Source organism: Ranitomeya imitator, chromosome 9, assembly GCF_032444005.1.
Source record: "Ranitomeya imitator isolate aRanImi1 chromosome 9, aRanImi1.pri, whole genome shotgun sequence".
In the NCBI taxonomy this organism is placed as follows: domain Eukaryota; kingdom Metazoa; phylum Chordata; class Amphibia; order Anura; family Dendrobatidae; genus Ranitomeya; species Ranitomeya imitator.
Genome location: NC_091290.1, coordinates 46,428,839 through 46,445,680, shown reverse-complemented (window position 1 = coordinate 46,445,680; position 16,842 = coordinate 46,428,839). Strand labels below are relative to the sequence as shown.

The 16,842-nt window shown below is 44.2% G+C and overlaps 1 protein-coding gene across 8 annotated transcripts in view; it reads right to left on the bottom strand.

Annotated features, from left to right (window-relative positions):
• Positions 1 to 2,750: 2,750 nt before the first annotated feature.
• The window catches only part of TSPAN4 (tetraspanin 4), a 708,534-nt gene continuing 694,442 nt past the window's right edge, over positions 2,751 to 16,842 (bottom strand). For all 8 annotated transcript variants that reach the window (XM_069740222.1, XM_069740224.1, XM_069740221.1 and 5 more), the window contains 4 exons: positions 13,027 to 13,128; positions 10,294 to 10,425; positions 8,684 to 8,767; positions 2,751 to 4,490 (listed from right to left, as the gene is read on the bottom strand). In XM_069740222.1, coding sequence (XP_069596323.1) covers positions 4,422 to 4,490; positions 8,684 to 8,767; positions 10,294 to 10,425; positions 13,027 to 13,128 — 387 coding nt within the window. In that variant the 3' untranslated portion in view covers positions 2,751 to 4,421. The remainder of the gene's footprint in view (positions 4,491 to 8,683; positions 8,768 to 10,293; positions 10,426 to 13,026; positions 13,129 to 16,842) is intronic.

Sequence of the window (16,842 nt, the reverse complement as noted above, 5' to 3'; positions counted from 1 at the left end):
TTGGAAAAAAAAAGGAAAAGAAAACAGTGCGGCACTCACCCTTATTTTTGAAGCTGTGAAATCATGCTCTTTATTGGAGAAAAATGTATAAAACATCCATTAGGACATCAGGTCAGCGGGAGGGTGCGGAGGTGGAGTGTGGACGACGGCCGTTTTGCACGGTATATGCTTCAACGGGTCCCAGTTTATACATTTTTCTCCAATAAAGAGCACGATTTCACAGCTTCAAAAATAAGGGTGAGTGCCGCACTGTTTTCTTTTCTTGTTTCATCGTATTTACTCTGGATTGCCTATCAGTGCTGAGCACCGTATACCCAGAACATACGTGCCACCTGCGTATTTTTCGGATGTTCTTTAAGGAGTGAATGTCCATATTGATTTGTGCTTCTCTAGTGCCGTCCATTGCTCATTCTGTGTGTTAATTAATAAGCTTTGTTTGCTGAAAACTAAAGTCTCTTTAAGGTATAAATGTAATAACACTATCTGAGTCTATCTGAAAGCATGTCCGGCCATTCTGAGCTTTATTGTCCGGCAGGGCACCCAGGCTTTATACAGCACCCGACACATCACAGAGCAGAATTGTTCTCAGCCTCAGGGCTCTCGCACACGGCAGGACCTCTGCTGTGCTGTATGTATGGAGATCTTCTCCCCTGTAAGCAATACTCATGGACAAAGCATGCTTCTGTTCTGCTGCCATGATATAGGCCTCAGGTCTGACAGTACAGCAGGGGCGCCATGCACCCCTATGGCAGAACTTGCATGAATATTGAAAAAGTAATTATCACCAGAGTGAAAGTAATTGTAAATCTTGTAGAATATTCACGAGTCGATCACATATTATGTATGAATAACCTGGCTACTATAATGTATCCCGCAGGGAAGGTGAGTGCGACAAGACCTGCTCAGTAGTTGTACTAGTCAGGGGCAGTATAAAATGTACCCAATGTCCAAATATATATATATATATATATGTATATGCTTAAAGAGCAGCTACCGTCAGTTGGGGGCTGCCCTGTTTATTTAAAAGAGTGGGCTGCCTCAGGTTGTTGAATATGCAAAATAACAAATGGGGTCTCTATTGTCCCTCACCTAAAGGGCCCGACTTTTTAGCAAAAGTTGGATTTTGAACTTTAAAGATGGGAGATGCCAGCAGTATCACAAAACCCTCCTCTCTGTGAAAGGGCTAGATCTCGCTCTCTGCACTAACCCAGCATTGCTGCATGCTTTACCAAGCTGTTACTGAACGGGAACTGCCCTAATTATTTGTGGTAACAGCTTAGTAAAGCACATGGCAGTGCAGGGTTAGTGCAGAGAGCGAGATCTCACTCTTTCACAATAAGGAAGGCAGAGAACGGTTGTGGGATCCCACTCGCTCTGTCTGCTGGGATCCTACAACCTGGACATTTGGACTAGTGATGAGCGAATGTGCTGTGATAAGGTGTTATCTGAGCATGCTCGGGTGCTAATAGAGTATCATGGGCATGCTCAGAAAATATGTTAGAGTCCCCACGGCTGCATATCTCGCGGTTGTTCGACAGCTGCAACATATGCAGAGATTGCCTAACGGACAGCAGTCCATGCATGTGTTGGGGCTGTTGAACAGCGGCAAGACATGCAGCCGCGGGGACTCAAACATATTTTGCAAGTACACCAAAGACACTCGGTTAACACATGAGCATGTTCAGATAACACCTTATCTGAGCACGTTCGCTCATCACTAGTTTGGACTTAACTTTTCCTTGACAGTGGGTCCTTTAGGGATCTCTTATTTAGAAAAATCGCCAGTGTGAGGCTGCTCACTCTTTTCTTAAAGGGAACCTATACCTTGGAAATTACTATTTATTTACAGACATGGTTAATCTGCAGGTAAATAGCATTACAATCCTGCCTTGCTTAAAAGCACAGCTACCAGGAGAAAACAAACTTATTTTGACCCTGAAGCTGCCAGTTTCAATCAAACGGGTGGTGCTGGGAGCGAATACAGTCACATCTTGCAGTACCGCTCACTATACTGTGTGCAGCGGCTGTAAGCATGTCCTATGATTGACGGCTCATGGTGCAGTGCATCTGTGCAGAGCAAGCTGTCAATCAAAGTCCTTGGTCGTGCTTACAGCTGACGCAAACCCAGGATAAAGAAGGGTGACTGTAATCTCTCCCAGCACCACCCCTTTAACTCAAAGTTGGCAGTTCCCGGGAGGAAATAAGCACATTTTTTCCCAATACGGTAGCCGCACTTTCCAATGTGACAGGTTCCCTTTAAATAAAAAGAGCAGCCCCAATCTCTAACAGGTATTCCTGTAAGCGTATACCAATCTGATTTTCTAGATTATGATTGGATATGAACATCTGAGCATTGTGGAGCGGTTGCTGTATTGTATTCTCCTGATATGCTATTATAGAAATAGAGGGATGCGAGAGACGCTCTGAGACTGTTACAGGCGACTGATCTATATCACTTGCCTCCCGCCCGGTGAAGCTCTTAAACACCTTAAACGACGAGGGGCCTCCAATAGCAGTTCCTGAGGTCAATTTCCTTTGACACTATGCAGGAAGCAGAGCGGCAGTATGGCGGTGTGCATGAGCCCTTACAAGGCTTCTAGTCCCGCAGAGTGTTCATTGCATACATACATTAGACACATGACTTAATGAGTGCTCAGAGTAATTTCCCTGTAGATATAAATCAACTCTTGATTTCATTAGCTCCTCGGCGGCCAGGGATCGTCTGTCTAGGACCCAATACACACACAGAGTCTGATAAACATTTTTATTAGAACAAATTTTCACTATACTTCTTGCATAAATAATGTATATAAGTATATACACTGAAAATAGGGAAACATAGTGAGAAACTCGGCAGAGATCTTACCAGGAAGCAGTCATCATTGACTCACAATGTGGATGACGAGAACGACGTCCGATGTAAGAATTACCCCTCATAAAGGGAGCGGCGATCTACTGCCTCGGCAAGGTTGTGCCAGTATATAAACCGAACAATAAGTGCTTTACTATAAATGGAAACATTGAGATGGAGGGGACAAGCTCAATATTAGCTGCCTTTACGGTTTGGACCACGCTGTCCAGTGTCACTTCCAGGTATCCTTCAACAGAGCAATGCTTGACGGACACCTCGGAAGAGTCTCAACCAACAAATGCACAGTCTTCTCATTGGTTTCTGTATCAATCTTTATACAGATGTCTGTTTTTTTTTTTTTTTAAAGACTTTATTTCTATATACACTTGGAAATCTGGCAGCCTCCCAGTGTGCGGACGCATTACCGACCTTGTTTAAACAAGCCAGATATCCCTTCACTAGTTCTAAGAATGTGATTGCTCATCACCGCCTACAACAATAGGCGAGAAGTTTAAGACATGGAGAAGAAAAAAAAAATGAATCCTAAAATTATAAGACAGGGTGAAAGAATGCATTACTAATATGGAGTGTGGTCCAGTCAACTGGCTCTTCTACGAGGCCATACAAAATTAGGCCTTAGGGTTGTCTACATGGCCTCAAACCTCACTGCCACACATTTACATTACTGCGTAGTGCGGCTACTTTCTGACAAACTGTGAATGTAGCGTTGCGGTATGTAAAGACTTGCCCAAATACGGTACATTCACACATAGAGGCTATTCTGCTATGTATTGTTCACAGGGCCTGTAGATGGAAAATATTATGAAAAACATAAAACACAAAGCAATGGCAGACTACACACAGACTGTAGCATACACCGAAAACACCCTTTTTTTTTGCTCATTACTTTGAAAGCCTTGTGGCAGTGACTTCAGGCTAATTATATGGCAGCTTCTAAGTTTAAGGAAAACGATGACATGAGAAGTGTGTTGCCAGGAGCTTGGTGTTTAAGGACATATTTTCATTGAAGAAGCCATATTGCCCTCTCTGTAGGCCGCATTGGACTGCATCTGATAAGCTTGTGAATATAGGTCCGTATTATACTGCAGTAATATGGCAGTTAGAACTTTTGGCAAAGTATGCCTATATACTTGAACTAGACGGTAAGCACTAAAGGCAGCACAGTTTTTGTGTAACACAGTATGGGTTGTAAAGAACAGCAAAAGATGTGCTTCCATTGATCATGTGGTGAACAGTATAAAACCCACGGTTTTCCCCCCAGAAAAGCACAGCGGACCCTCCCCGAGTCTTGGTTCCATAGACCATGTGTCACTGTTCTGCCTCCATAATCATGGTCTATATCGTAGAGTTGTCCACTTCCGACCTGGTGTCTGTCCTCCATCCCTGGAGAAAGTTGCGAGGTTTGGGGGCTCTTGTGCTTTTCGAGGCTGTGGTGGTTTCAAAAAAAGGAGGAAGAACAGAACCAAGGAAGATCTGCTTTGAAAACCACATTAAGTTCCTCCCAGGGACATCTCGGTAATGAGAGCAGGGAGTTGACGGGGTGGATGTCTCAGGCGTAGTATGTGTCAGTTTTTGCCATCTGGCAGTACATTGTCATGGCAAATGTAAGTCCGAGGATCTATAGAAGCAAAGAAAATCTTAGTTCTGGTAGAGACAATAGATGTCATGTCACTAAATCAGAATGTATTACAATAGATTTAATGAAGTCAGTTAAGTTAGACCCCAAAACTGACATGATATGGTCACAAACCAACTTTACTGATATCTTAACGTAAAACACTTATTATGATACTTTTTAGGGTTTAAATGTACATGTAAAGGTTATACGAGTTTTAAAAAAAGTAATAAACATCATGTGATTAAGGCAAATTTTCAACGCCAGTAACGACCATTGGATAAGAGTGGCGCTGCTTGTTTCCTAAGCTTATACAATCTCTTTGTACTGATGTCTCATTTGGTTTTCTCTTAAAAAAAAAAGTGTCTTTATAAATGAGTGGTCTTAGGCTTCTTTCACACTAGCGTCGGAATCTCCCCGTCGCAATGCGTCGGGGAGAGATTCCGACGCTAGCGTTTAACGCTTTGCACAATGGGTGCAGCGGATGCATTTTTCCGGCGCATCCGCTGCCCCATTGTAATGTGCGGGGAGGTAGGGGCGGAGTTCCGGCCGCGCATGCGCGGTCGGAAAAAGCGGTCCGTCGGGAGAAAAAAACGTTACATGTAGGGTTTTTTTTTCCCGACGGTCCGCCAAAGCACGACGCATCCGTCGCAAGACGGATGCGAAGTGTGCAAATCCGTCGCAAATGCGTCGCCAATAGAAGTCTATGGGGAAAAAACGCATCCTGCAAGCACTTTTGCAGGATGCGTTTTTTCTGCAAAACGACGCATTGTGACGGATTTACAAAAAACGCTAGTGTGAAAGTACCCTTATCCAGCTCTGACACCCCATGCTACTTTTACCAAAACTACTTTTTATATCTATAAATCTGCCAGGAGCTTGCCAGAGTCTTGTGTTTTCCTGCTTCTGCTGTATTGTACATATTATGTGAATGCAGTCATTTCTGTACTATGAGGCAATTAGCGAGTGACATTACTGACACTTGCTTACTATCACTGGGCGTTTTTTTTTAAGTAGACATAATAAGTAACATTTGCTTCTGCGTTTTATATTTTGTTCTGTATCAGAGTTGTCTGACGTGACTATTTAAGACTACTTGTATACTGTATAAAGGGCCCACTACATGTGAATTTACCCTAAACAAAAATATAAACACAACACTTTTTTTTTTTTGCTCTCATTTTTCATGAGCTGAACTCAAAGATCTAAGACTTTTTCTATGGACACAAAAGGCCTTTTTCTGTCAAATACTGTTCACAAATTTGTGTAAATCTGTCTTAGGCCAGGGTCACGCTTTGAGTGCAATGCGAGAAACTCGCGTGAATCTCTCGTCTCAATACCTGGCACTGCCGCCGGCACTCGGGACCGGAGCGTTCATCTGCCTAGAAATACATGCATCCGCACGCTCCGGTCCCAAGTGTCGGCGGCAGTGCCAGGTATTGATGCGCGAGTATCTCGCATTGCACTCGCCAAGTGTGACACCGGCCTTAAGGTACCTTCACACTAAACGATATCGCTAGCGATCCGTGACGTTGCAGCGTCCTGGCTAGCGATATCGTTCAGTGTGACACGCAGCAGCGATCAGAATCCTGCTGTGATGTCGTTGGTCGGGGCTAGAGGGCCAGCACTTTCTTTTGTCGCTGGCTCTCCCACTGACATCGCTGAATCGGCGTGTGTGACACCGATTCAGCGATTTCTTCGCTGGTAACCAGGGTAAACATCGGGTTACTAAGCGCAGGGCCGCGCTTAGTAACCCGATGTTTACCCTGGTAAGTAAAAAAAACAAACGCTTCATACTTACCTTCCGCTGTCTGTCCATCGGCGCTGTGCTTTCCTGCACTCACTGTGAGCACAGCGGCCGGAAAGCAGAGCGGTGACGTCACCGCTCTGCTTTCCGGCCGCTGTGCTCACAGCCAGTACAGAGAAGCAGAGCGCCGGGGACAGACAGCGGAAGGTAAGTATGAAGCGTTTGTTTTTTTTACTTACCAGGGTAAACATCGGGTTACTAAGCGCGGCCCTGCGCTTAGTAACCCGATGTATACCCTGGTTACCGGCATCGTTGGTCTGGATCGCTGCAGCGTCGTTTAGTGTGAAGGTACCTTAAGTGGGCTCTTCTCCTTTGCCCAGATAATCCATCAACCTCACAGGTGTGACATATCCAGATACTAATTAGACACTTGATTGTTGCACATTTATGTCTCACGTGGCCACAATAAAAGGCCACTCTGAAATGTGCAGTTTTATCACCTAGCAAAATGCCAGAGATGTCGCAAGATTTGAGGGCGCGTGTAATTGGCATGCTGACTGGAGGAACGTCCACCAGAGCTGCTGCCTGTGAACTGAAGGTTCATTTCGCTACCATAAGCCATCTCCAAAGGCGTTTCAGAGAATTTGGCAGTACATCCAACCGGCCACTCAACCGCAGACCACGTGTAACCACTCTAGCTCAGGACCTCAACATCCAGCATCTTCACCTACAAGATCATGTGAGGACAGCTGCTGCAACTATCGATTCGTATAACCAAAGAATTTCTGCACAAAATGTCAGAAACAGTCTCAGGGAAGCTCATCTCCATGCTTGTTGTCCTCATTGGGGTCTCCACCTGACTGCACTTTGTCATCGTATCCGACTTCTGTGGGCAAATGTTCACATTCGATGGTGCCTGGCATGTTGGAGAGGTGTTCTTTTCATTGATGAGTCCCGGTTTTCATTGTACATGGCAGATGGCAGTGTACTTATATGGAGTTGTGTGGGTGAGAGGCTTGCTGACGTCAACATGAATCAAGTGGCCCATGGTGGCGGTGGAGTTAAGGTATGGGCAGGCCTATGTTATGGACAACGAACACCGGTGCATTTTATTGATGCCATTGTGAATGCAAAGAGATACCACAACGTGATCATGAGGCCCATTATTGTGCCATTCATCCAAGACCATAACCTCATATTGCAGCATGATAATGCTCGGCCCCATGGTGCAAGGATCTGTACACAATTCCTGGAAGCTGAAAACATCCCAGTTCTTGCATGGCCAGCATAATCACCAGATATGTCACCCATTGAGCATGCTTGCAAGGCTCTTGATCGGCGTATACGACAAAGTGTTCAAGTGCCTGCCAATATCCAGCAACTTCGCAGCCATTGAAGAGGAGAGGACCAACATCTACAGGCCACAATCACAAACCTGATCAGGCAACTGGTGGTTACAGCAAATACTGACTGGTTTTCTGACCCTCCCACCAAATACTGTAAAACTGCACATTTTAGAGTGGCCTCTTAGGGTCTGTTTCCACGATCAGGAAACGCTGCGTGTCTGACGCTGCATAGAGCCTCAGCGTCAGACACGCAGCGTCCAGATGTTACAGCATAGTGGAGGGGATTTAATGAAATCCCGTCTCCACTATGCGTGGTAACACGCACGCGGCGGCCCTGCGACTCCGGACATGCTGCGCGTCTTTTCAGATCGCAGCATGTCCGTATATCTTGCGGCGACGCTGCGTCGCCGCAAGATATAGCACAGGGCCCTATGGTGGGGAGCGATGATGCCGGATGTGTGCTGTGAACACATCCGGCATCATCGCGTCTCCAGAAGGGGGCGGGGCTTACCGCAGAGCGGCTAAGCCGCTCCGACGATACCGCCGGCTATCCTGATCGTGGACACGCAGCCTTAGGCACCTGTCTAATAATCATGTGTCTGATCAGCATCTGGATACGCAACAACTGTAAGGTGGATGAATTATCTCAGCAAAGGAGAAGGGGTCACCAACACAGATTTACACAAATTTGTGAATAATTGAGAGAAAAAGGCCTTTTGTGTCCATAGAAAAGTCTTAGATCTTTGAGTTCAGCTCATGAAAAATGGGAGCAAAAACAAAAGTGTTGTGTTTATGTCCTGTGTATTTCGGTGGTCAGCCAGAGCCCATTTGTCATCAGTGTTTGCCATATGTAATCAAACTACACACTAAAATTTCTGCTTTTATGAATGGCCGTCTGCTTCATAAATAATGCACCATTCTTCTTCCATATTCACTTGTATTGCAATCTCCTGTGCTCTGCAGATTATAGCCTTCATACCGCATGTCTGGCACTGCAATTAACCTATTCTGTAGAGAATACGGGACCATTAGAAAGATGAACCACCTAATAGACCTGCTACAGTCCAAGTGCCCGGACCTCGCTCCCCAGCTCTGTCACTGACCTGTACAAGAGCGGTGCAGAGTCCAAAGATCCCGACCGCCAGGAGGTTCTCATGAAGCCAGATCTTCACTGTGTCATAACACGGCTGAAATACAGCAAGGCACATCTGTGAGCAGCAGCATGGCCTCAGCTTATGTACAAACACCAACAAATCTATACCAACTCTTTTTTACCAACCCCTGCTTTTAGACCTGGTGACAGATTCCCTTTAAGTAAACAGCACACTGCAGCGCTAGAACATACAAACTTGAAAAACGAAATTTGAACTGCATTACTGCATTAGAAATATGAAAAATGAGAGCTTTTAGCGCATAAAAATGGCCAATTTTATGTGTACCTGGTAGCCCCGTTACGGCATCTCTCTTATACCAGGTCCTACGCTTGCCTTACCTCGCTGAGAATAAACGTCTCCATCTGAATGGGTACATGTGAAAACCTCTTACTAGACTAAAATTCTCTCTCTCTGTGGAGGGGTATTGGACCTGCTGTAATTAAAACAGCCATTTTTATGCGCTAAAAGCTCTCATTTTTCATATTTCTAGTGCAGTAATGCAGTTCAAATTTCGTTTTTCAAGTTTGTATGTTCTAGTGCTGCCTTATTTACTTAACTATATACGAGTTGGCGACTCTAGGTTCAGCACCTGTTCACACTGAGTCTATTGGATGTGCCGGTCAGGTTTTTGAAATAGATTCCCTTTAAGGGCTTCTTCCATCAAAATAAGTTTACAAGATAGGTGATAACTTATTGACCACTGGGACCTGCACCAATAGGCAGAATGGGGCACTTTGTCCCCCGGGCCTATGCTTGTTTATATGGGGCTGCCGACAGCAGTACTTGGCAGCCTCGTAGGAAATGAATGAAGCGGCCATCGAGCATACGCACGGGGACAAAAGTGCCCCATTCTGACAATCAGTGAGGGTGCTAGCGTTTGGACCCCACCAATCAACAAGTTTTCACTGGACAACTACTATATTATTGTACAGAAGATAGAGAGGATTAAGCCTAAGGCTGTGTGCACATGTTTCAGATTTTTTGCGTTTTTTCGCTATAAAAACGCATAGATTATGCATCCCATCATTTAGAATACATTCCGCAATTTTCGTGCACATGATGCGTTTTTTTCAGCGAAAAAAACACATCGCGGTAAAAAATGCAGCATGTTCATTCATTTTGCAGATTTCCCACTATATTATTGCATTGGGAACCTCCGGAAAAATCCGCAAAGAAACGCGCTAAAAACGCACAAAAAACGCATGTGGATTTCTTCCAGAAAATGTCCTGTTTTGCTCAGGAAATTTCTGCAAGAAATCCTGAACATGTGCAGATAGCCAGATATGTTAAAAACAGATAAATGATGTTTCACTTTATCAGTGTCAGAGGTTTCTATTTGATAAGAGAGGATTAGGTATTTTAGAGTTCCCCCTACAAGGGGTTCAAAAATGCACATCCATGTTGGGAATCAAGACATAAAAAAATGAGAGGAATGTTTAATTTTTGCTTAATCACAATTTCTAGCATGAGTCAGTTCTGCAAGATCTCTGTACGATTCAATAACTCCCTGCATTCACAATGTAAAACTGCATTGTGTGAGTGAATAAAAGCCCACCTACCGCTTTCCACCACGTCCCAGGAGAGTGCAAGCCACAGTTCTCACTGAACTCCAAGCAACAGGAATCTGGGACCCGGCTCATATTATACACCTCAAACCAGTCCGTGTAGTTTGACACCCCACAACACCGAAACTGCAGGAGCAAAGAGAAAGTCACGGTCAACATGCTTCATCAGGACTCCATATCTGATGTTTCCAACATAAAACCTTCCAGGTGCCAATTTGCCTTCCTTTTTATCTTTGGACCTGTCTTAACAATCACATGGCTATTTCCTATAATGGCCACCCTTATCTCACAATGCTGACAATATTACTATGGTTTCTAATACGTCTACATAGGACGGCGGGTAAACCTAGCAGATTTTTTTCATTGTATTTTTCACTAGGGTGTTGGTCAGACTTCCTTAAAGTGCATCTATTAAAAAAAAAAATAAAATCACAATCGCTTCTCCGGCAGTTGTAGATATACAGAATATCAGATTACTTATCACAATATGTAGCCAGAAATGTGAGTGTAACTGGCATATTTTAGGCTCTTCTGCTAGTTTCTGTCTCCATGATTGTTCAATAGGTGGGCATTCTTACAGTGATGCATGAGCTAAAGTGTAGCCAATCAGATGTCTCCTCCTGCTGCCCCTGGAGCCAATCAGATGTCTCCTCCTGCTGCTACCCCTCCTTCCCCTTTTGCAGCTTCATCTCCCTCCCCTCCACTTTCTACTTACTGTTTTACACAAGACACAAGTTTTGCAGCTGATGAGCATTTCAGAAATTTTTCAGAAATACTGTTGGAAGCTGATAAAAATGCTACTTTCCTCTAAAAAGATTATATGTTTCATATATGCACACATACTACTGTTTTCTATGACCGTTTCTTCTTTTTATTAAAGCTGGGGAAACAGTTTGGCAATAAAAGGTATAAGTCACTCCACCTTCGGTCATGGTCCCTGTATAATAAACCCTGAAAATACTGGCAGGAATAAACCACATGAATATCTGACAATTTTACTGTAGTTATCAGTGTATATTGTATTGGATCACATTGGTCAGGTAGTTTTTCATGACAGTGGTCTGTGGCCGCTGCATGAGAGCTGTAGTACCACCTCTTACCTGATGGCACCCGCGGCTCTTCTCTTGATTAGACCGCCCGGTGTGAGGTCACATGTGCATTATATGACAATGATGATGTCACGTTAGGATGGCAAATCAAAATAAGAGTTGCGGATGCTGTCATGTAAGGCCAGTCTCACACGTCCAGATAATTCCAGTACCGGAAGAATCGGTACCGGAATTATCCGTGTCCGTGTGTCCGTGAGTTTATGTGGCACATCAGTGTGGCACACGTGCGGCACACGTGTGCTGACTGGGTACCACACAGAGCGTGCAGGAGACAGCGCTAGAGATAAGCGCTGTCCCCTGCATCTGGTGCTGAAGCTGCCATTCATATCTTCTCTCCAGCAGCGTTCGCTGGAGAGAAGATATGAAAAATCCTTTTTTTTTTTTTCGTGTTTAAAATAAGGATCCCTGTCCCCAACCCCCCTCCCACCCCCTGTGCGCCCGCCCGCTGTTAATAAAATACTCACCCGGCTCCCTCGCAGCGTCCTGTCCTCGCCGCAGCTTCTCCTGTATGAGCGGTCACGTGGTGCCGTCCATTACAGTCATAAATATGCGGCTCCACCCCTATGGGAGGTGGAGCCCCATATTCATGACTGTAATCGGTGGCCCCACGTGACCGCTCATACAAGAGAAGCTGCGGCGAGGACAGGACGCTGCGAGGGAGCCGGGTGAATATTTTATTAGCAGCGGGTGGGCGAGGGGTGGTGACAGGGATCTTTATTTTAAACACGAAAAAACAACAAAAAAAAGGATTTTTCATATCTTCTCTCCAGCAAACGCTGCTGGAGAGAAGATATGAATGGCGGCTTCAGCACCACGTGGGGGGGACAGCGCTTACTGTAGCGCTGTCTCCTGCACGGCACACGGACTGCACACGGACAGCGTCCGTGTGCGGTACGTGTTTTACACGGACCCATTGACTTTAATGGGTCCGTGTAATCCGTGCGCTCCCACGAACACTGACGTGTCTCCGTGTTTTGCACACGGACACACGGTCCGTGAAAACACATACAATTAGGTTCTGTAGAAGGACGTAGATCTGGGGATTTATTATGATGGAATATGGGCTGAACTGGATGGACAAATGTCTTTTTTCGGCCTTACTAACTATGTTACTATGTTACTATGTGCAGAGACACATTGATTTCAATGTGTCTACGTGAGTCAGTGTCTCCGGTACGTGAGGATACTGTCACCTCACGTACCGGAGCCACTGACGTGTGAAACCGGCCTAAGAGGCGGTTCTCTGCTCCCGTGCAGTGACCACAAACCACGGATGTGGCTGATAGAATGGGACGTGCGAATAAACTTGCACCATCTCTGATGTAAATGGGAGCTATGCAATACTTAGTTTCTCCTGTGATGGCGCTGTAGTGAAATTTAACACTAGTTTTAGTGTAAACTACAACTGATTTAATGGGCACACTTTGTGGTCATCTTATTGTGGGACCTTACTAATAAGCAGGTATTGTTCTGTAATAAATAACCCTTCCAACTTGAAGCCAACTAGTATTAGCCAAACATTTTTATTGTCTGCAATCATGTAGTCAACTACAGGGCTGGAGATTATTACCTCTCGGGAAGGTGCAGATATTTCGGCCCTGGGATGTTTGCTACTTACATCAGTTTGGATGATGCTCCATGCATTGGTGAGGCCGATGTTTCCCTCGGTTCCGTACAAGTGCAGACCCTTCTTCAGATCTTTTTGTGCGTACCTATCAATCTGAAAAGAAACACCCCCTCAGTGAGTACATCCAATGGAATCTAAAATCAAAGGTAAACCTTTCAGAGGATGCGATCTGATGAGATATCTTGTGTTACCATTCTCCTGGAGTGATGGCGCGATCCAAGCTGCCAGTACTAGACCTGAAAGGATGAGTTACAGCGAAACTGAGTGTATATTAATGCAAGTTTCACGCTAACCGTCTCCATCCATCATGTTGTTTTCATAAAACATTGCGAGGTATTCTAGTACTAGGATCCCATCTAACATATTCAGTACTTTTGCCCTAAAGCATATCGTGCCCATCACATCAGTCCATCAGTAGAGCTCACAGGAACATCATGTCAGAATAATCAGGCCTCAAAAAATATTCCTAAAATCTGATGCTATGGATAGGGGGGTATTTTTTTCGTTTTTGAAAGAAGCTTGAATTTTACCTTGACTATGTGCAAGAATATAACTATTCTAATACTGCCCCTATATACAGAGACTAATGTGATGTACAGACATCGAACAATAAATTAATGCTAGGGTGTACTGTCCATATACTAACAAGCAGGTAATGCAGAGATGTGCAGACACTGAACAAGCAGAAAATTCTGGTATGTGCAGAGACTGAACAAGCAGGTAATGCATGCGATGTGCAGACACTGAACAAGCAATTACTGCTGGGATGTGCAGACACTGAACTCACAGGCTTTTGAGGCTTGACTCCCCTCTGTTTAGCTAGGTGTTCTTATACAACTGCATGCTGAAGGGGGGTTTATAATCCCATGCCAAATAGGATACAATTGATTGACATGAAATTATATCTCCAATATTCTTCCCAGCAGGTAATGCTGGGATGTGCAGACACTGAACAAGCAGGTAATACTGGGATGTGCACACACTGAAAGAGAAGCTAATGCTGGGATGTGTAGACACTGAACAAGCAGGAAATAATGGGATATACAGATGCTAAACAACAGACAATGCTGGGATTCACAGATACTAATAAGGTTGTGTATGTAATAGATATTTTTTCCACTCATCCTATCATGTCATGCTTTGGTAAAAGTTAAATGAGATATTTAAGAAAAGGAAAAAACATGAAGGGAAAGCTGTGAGTACAGGGGTGCAGGGAGTGTGATGAATCTCCCTGGCCACTCACAGTTATCAGGGAGGATGGACAGGTCTGATGAGGGCAGTATTATCCAGAACAAAGACTGTACAAAAGCTGCACATGGCAACATGAAGGAAAGCAGATCTGATGGTGATGGGGAATCAATGCGCTTTGTGTGGAAACAAACAGAGAACAACCATTTAACCACTCGCCCTAATCTCCCATCACATCTGACACTCAACACTCCGCTATTATCAGCAGTTCCACAGATGAACCTGGCCGGCAACCAAACGCCGCACATTGTCCTCTATATATAAAGGATTAATATCAGGCTCGGTGTGGGGATGCCACGCTGACAATCATGTTTAGTAATCACGGCGTGTGTGAGCACAAGCCAACCTCATAAAAGAATTGTAGAAAAAAATGACAAATAAGTAAGTACTGGGAAATCTTTGTGTCTCTCAGGAGACCACCCGTGGCCCATCTTCCCCCCTCACTGCTCTGTGTGTGGCTGTAAGACAACTGACTGCAGCAGAAGCCTCCCTACTGTGCCCATCTGCAGCAGCACTAATGATATGTAAGCTCCTCCCCATTGGTAAAGAGGTGGTCTTCCTCAGTCACAAGCCAATGAGAGAACTGATTAACAGTTGATTAACCCAGGTTTTCTGTAGGATTTCTACAAATCGCACGGTTTAAGGAGCATGCAGTAAATGCTGCAGAGTAAAAACAGGGCAACTACCGTATATTTGCTCTATCACAAATATATATTTTTATGTTTCATGTTCCTTTAAGACTCCAAGACTTGAGAACTAGTACAGTGAACAATGTACAGTTAGGTCCATATATATTTGGACAGAGACAACATTTTTCTAATTTTGGTTATAGACATTACCACAATTAATTTAAAAAAAAACTATTCAGATGCAGTTGAAGTTCATACTTTCAGCTTTCATTTGCGGGTATGCACATTAAAATTGGATGAAGGGTTTAGGAGTTTCAGCTCCTTAACATGTGCCACCCTGTTTTTAAAGGGACCAAAAGTAATTGGACAATTGACTCCAAGGCTATTTCATCGACAGGTGTGGGCAATCTCTTCATTATGTCATTCTCAATTAAGCAGATAAAATGCCTGGAGTTGATTTGAGATGTGGTGCTTGCATTTGGAAGGTTTTGCTGTGAAGTAAACATGCGGTCAAAGGAGCTCTCCATGCAGGTGAAACAAGCCATCCTTAAGCTGCGAAAACAGAAAAAACCCATCCGAGAAATTGCTACAATATTAGGAGTGGCAAAATCTACAGTTTGGTACATGCTGAGAAAGAAAGAAAGCACTGGTGAACTAATCAATGCAAAAAGACCTGGGCGCCCACCGAAGACAACAGTGGTGGATGATCGCAGAGTAATCTCCATGGTGAAGAGAACCCCCTTCACAACAGCCGACCAAGTGACCAACACTCTCCAGGAGGTCGGCGTATCAATATCCAAATCTACCATAAAGAGAAGACTGCAGGAAAGTAAATACAGAGGGTTCACTGCACAGTGCAAGCCACTCATAAGCATCAAGAATAAAAAGCCTAGACTGGACTTTCCTAAAAAACATCTAAAAAAGCCAGCACAGTTCTGGAAGAACATTCTTTGGACAGATGAAACCAAGATCAACCTCTACCAGAATGATGGAAAGAGAAAAGTATGGCAAAGGCGTGGTACAGCTCATGATCCAACGCATACCACATCATCTGTAAAACATGGCGGAGGCAGTGTGATGGCTTGGGCATGCATGGCTGCCAGTGACACTGGGTCACTAGTGTTTATTGATGATGTGACACAGGACAGAAGCAGCCGAATTAATTCTGAGGTATTCAGAGCCATACTGTGTGCTCAGATCCAGCCAAATGCAGCAAAACTGATTGGTCGTCTTTTCATACTACAGATGGACAATGACCCAAAACATAAAGCCAAAGCAACCCAGGAGTTTATTAAAGCAAAGAAGTGGAGTATTCTTGAATGGCCAAGTCAGTCACCTGATCTCAACCCAATTGAGCAGCATTTCACTTGTTAAAGACTAAACTTCAGAGAGAAAGGTCCACAAACAAAGAGCAACTGAAAACCACCGCAGTGAAGGCCTGGCAGAGCATCAAAAAGGAGGAAACACAGCGTCTGGTGAGGTCCATGAGTTCAAGACTTCAGGCAGTCATTGCCAACAAAGGGTTTTCAACCAAGTACTAGAAATGAACATTTTATTTAAAATTATTGAATCTGTCCAATTACTTTTGGTCCCTTTAAAAACTGGGTGGCATATGTTAAGGAGCTGAAACTCCTAAACCCTTCATCCAATTTAAATGTGGATACCCTCAAATGAAAGCTGAAAGTCTGAACTTCAACTGCATCTGAACTGTTTTTTTTTTTTAATTCATTGTGGTAATTTCTATAACCAAAATTAGAAAAATGTTGTCTCTGTCCAAATATTTATGGACCTAACTGTATATATCTGTATACCCAACATGATTGTATATTGTGCGATGGACAACTGTATAGTAAAGCACAGCAGCCTACAATGTCCTAAGTAGCAAAATAAGAAACGGTGTGGATATATTCCTGTACTAATGATTCCAAAA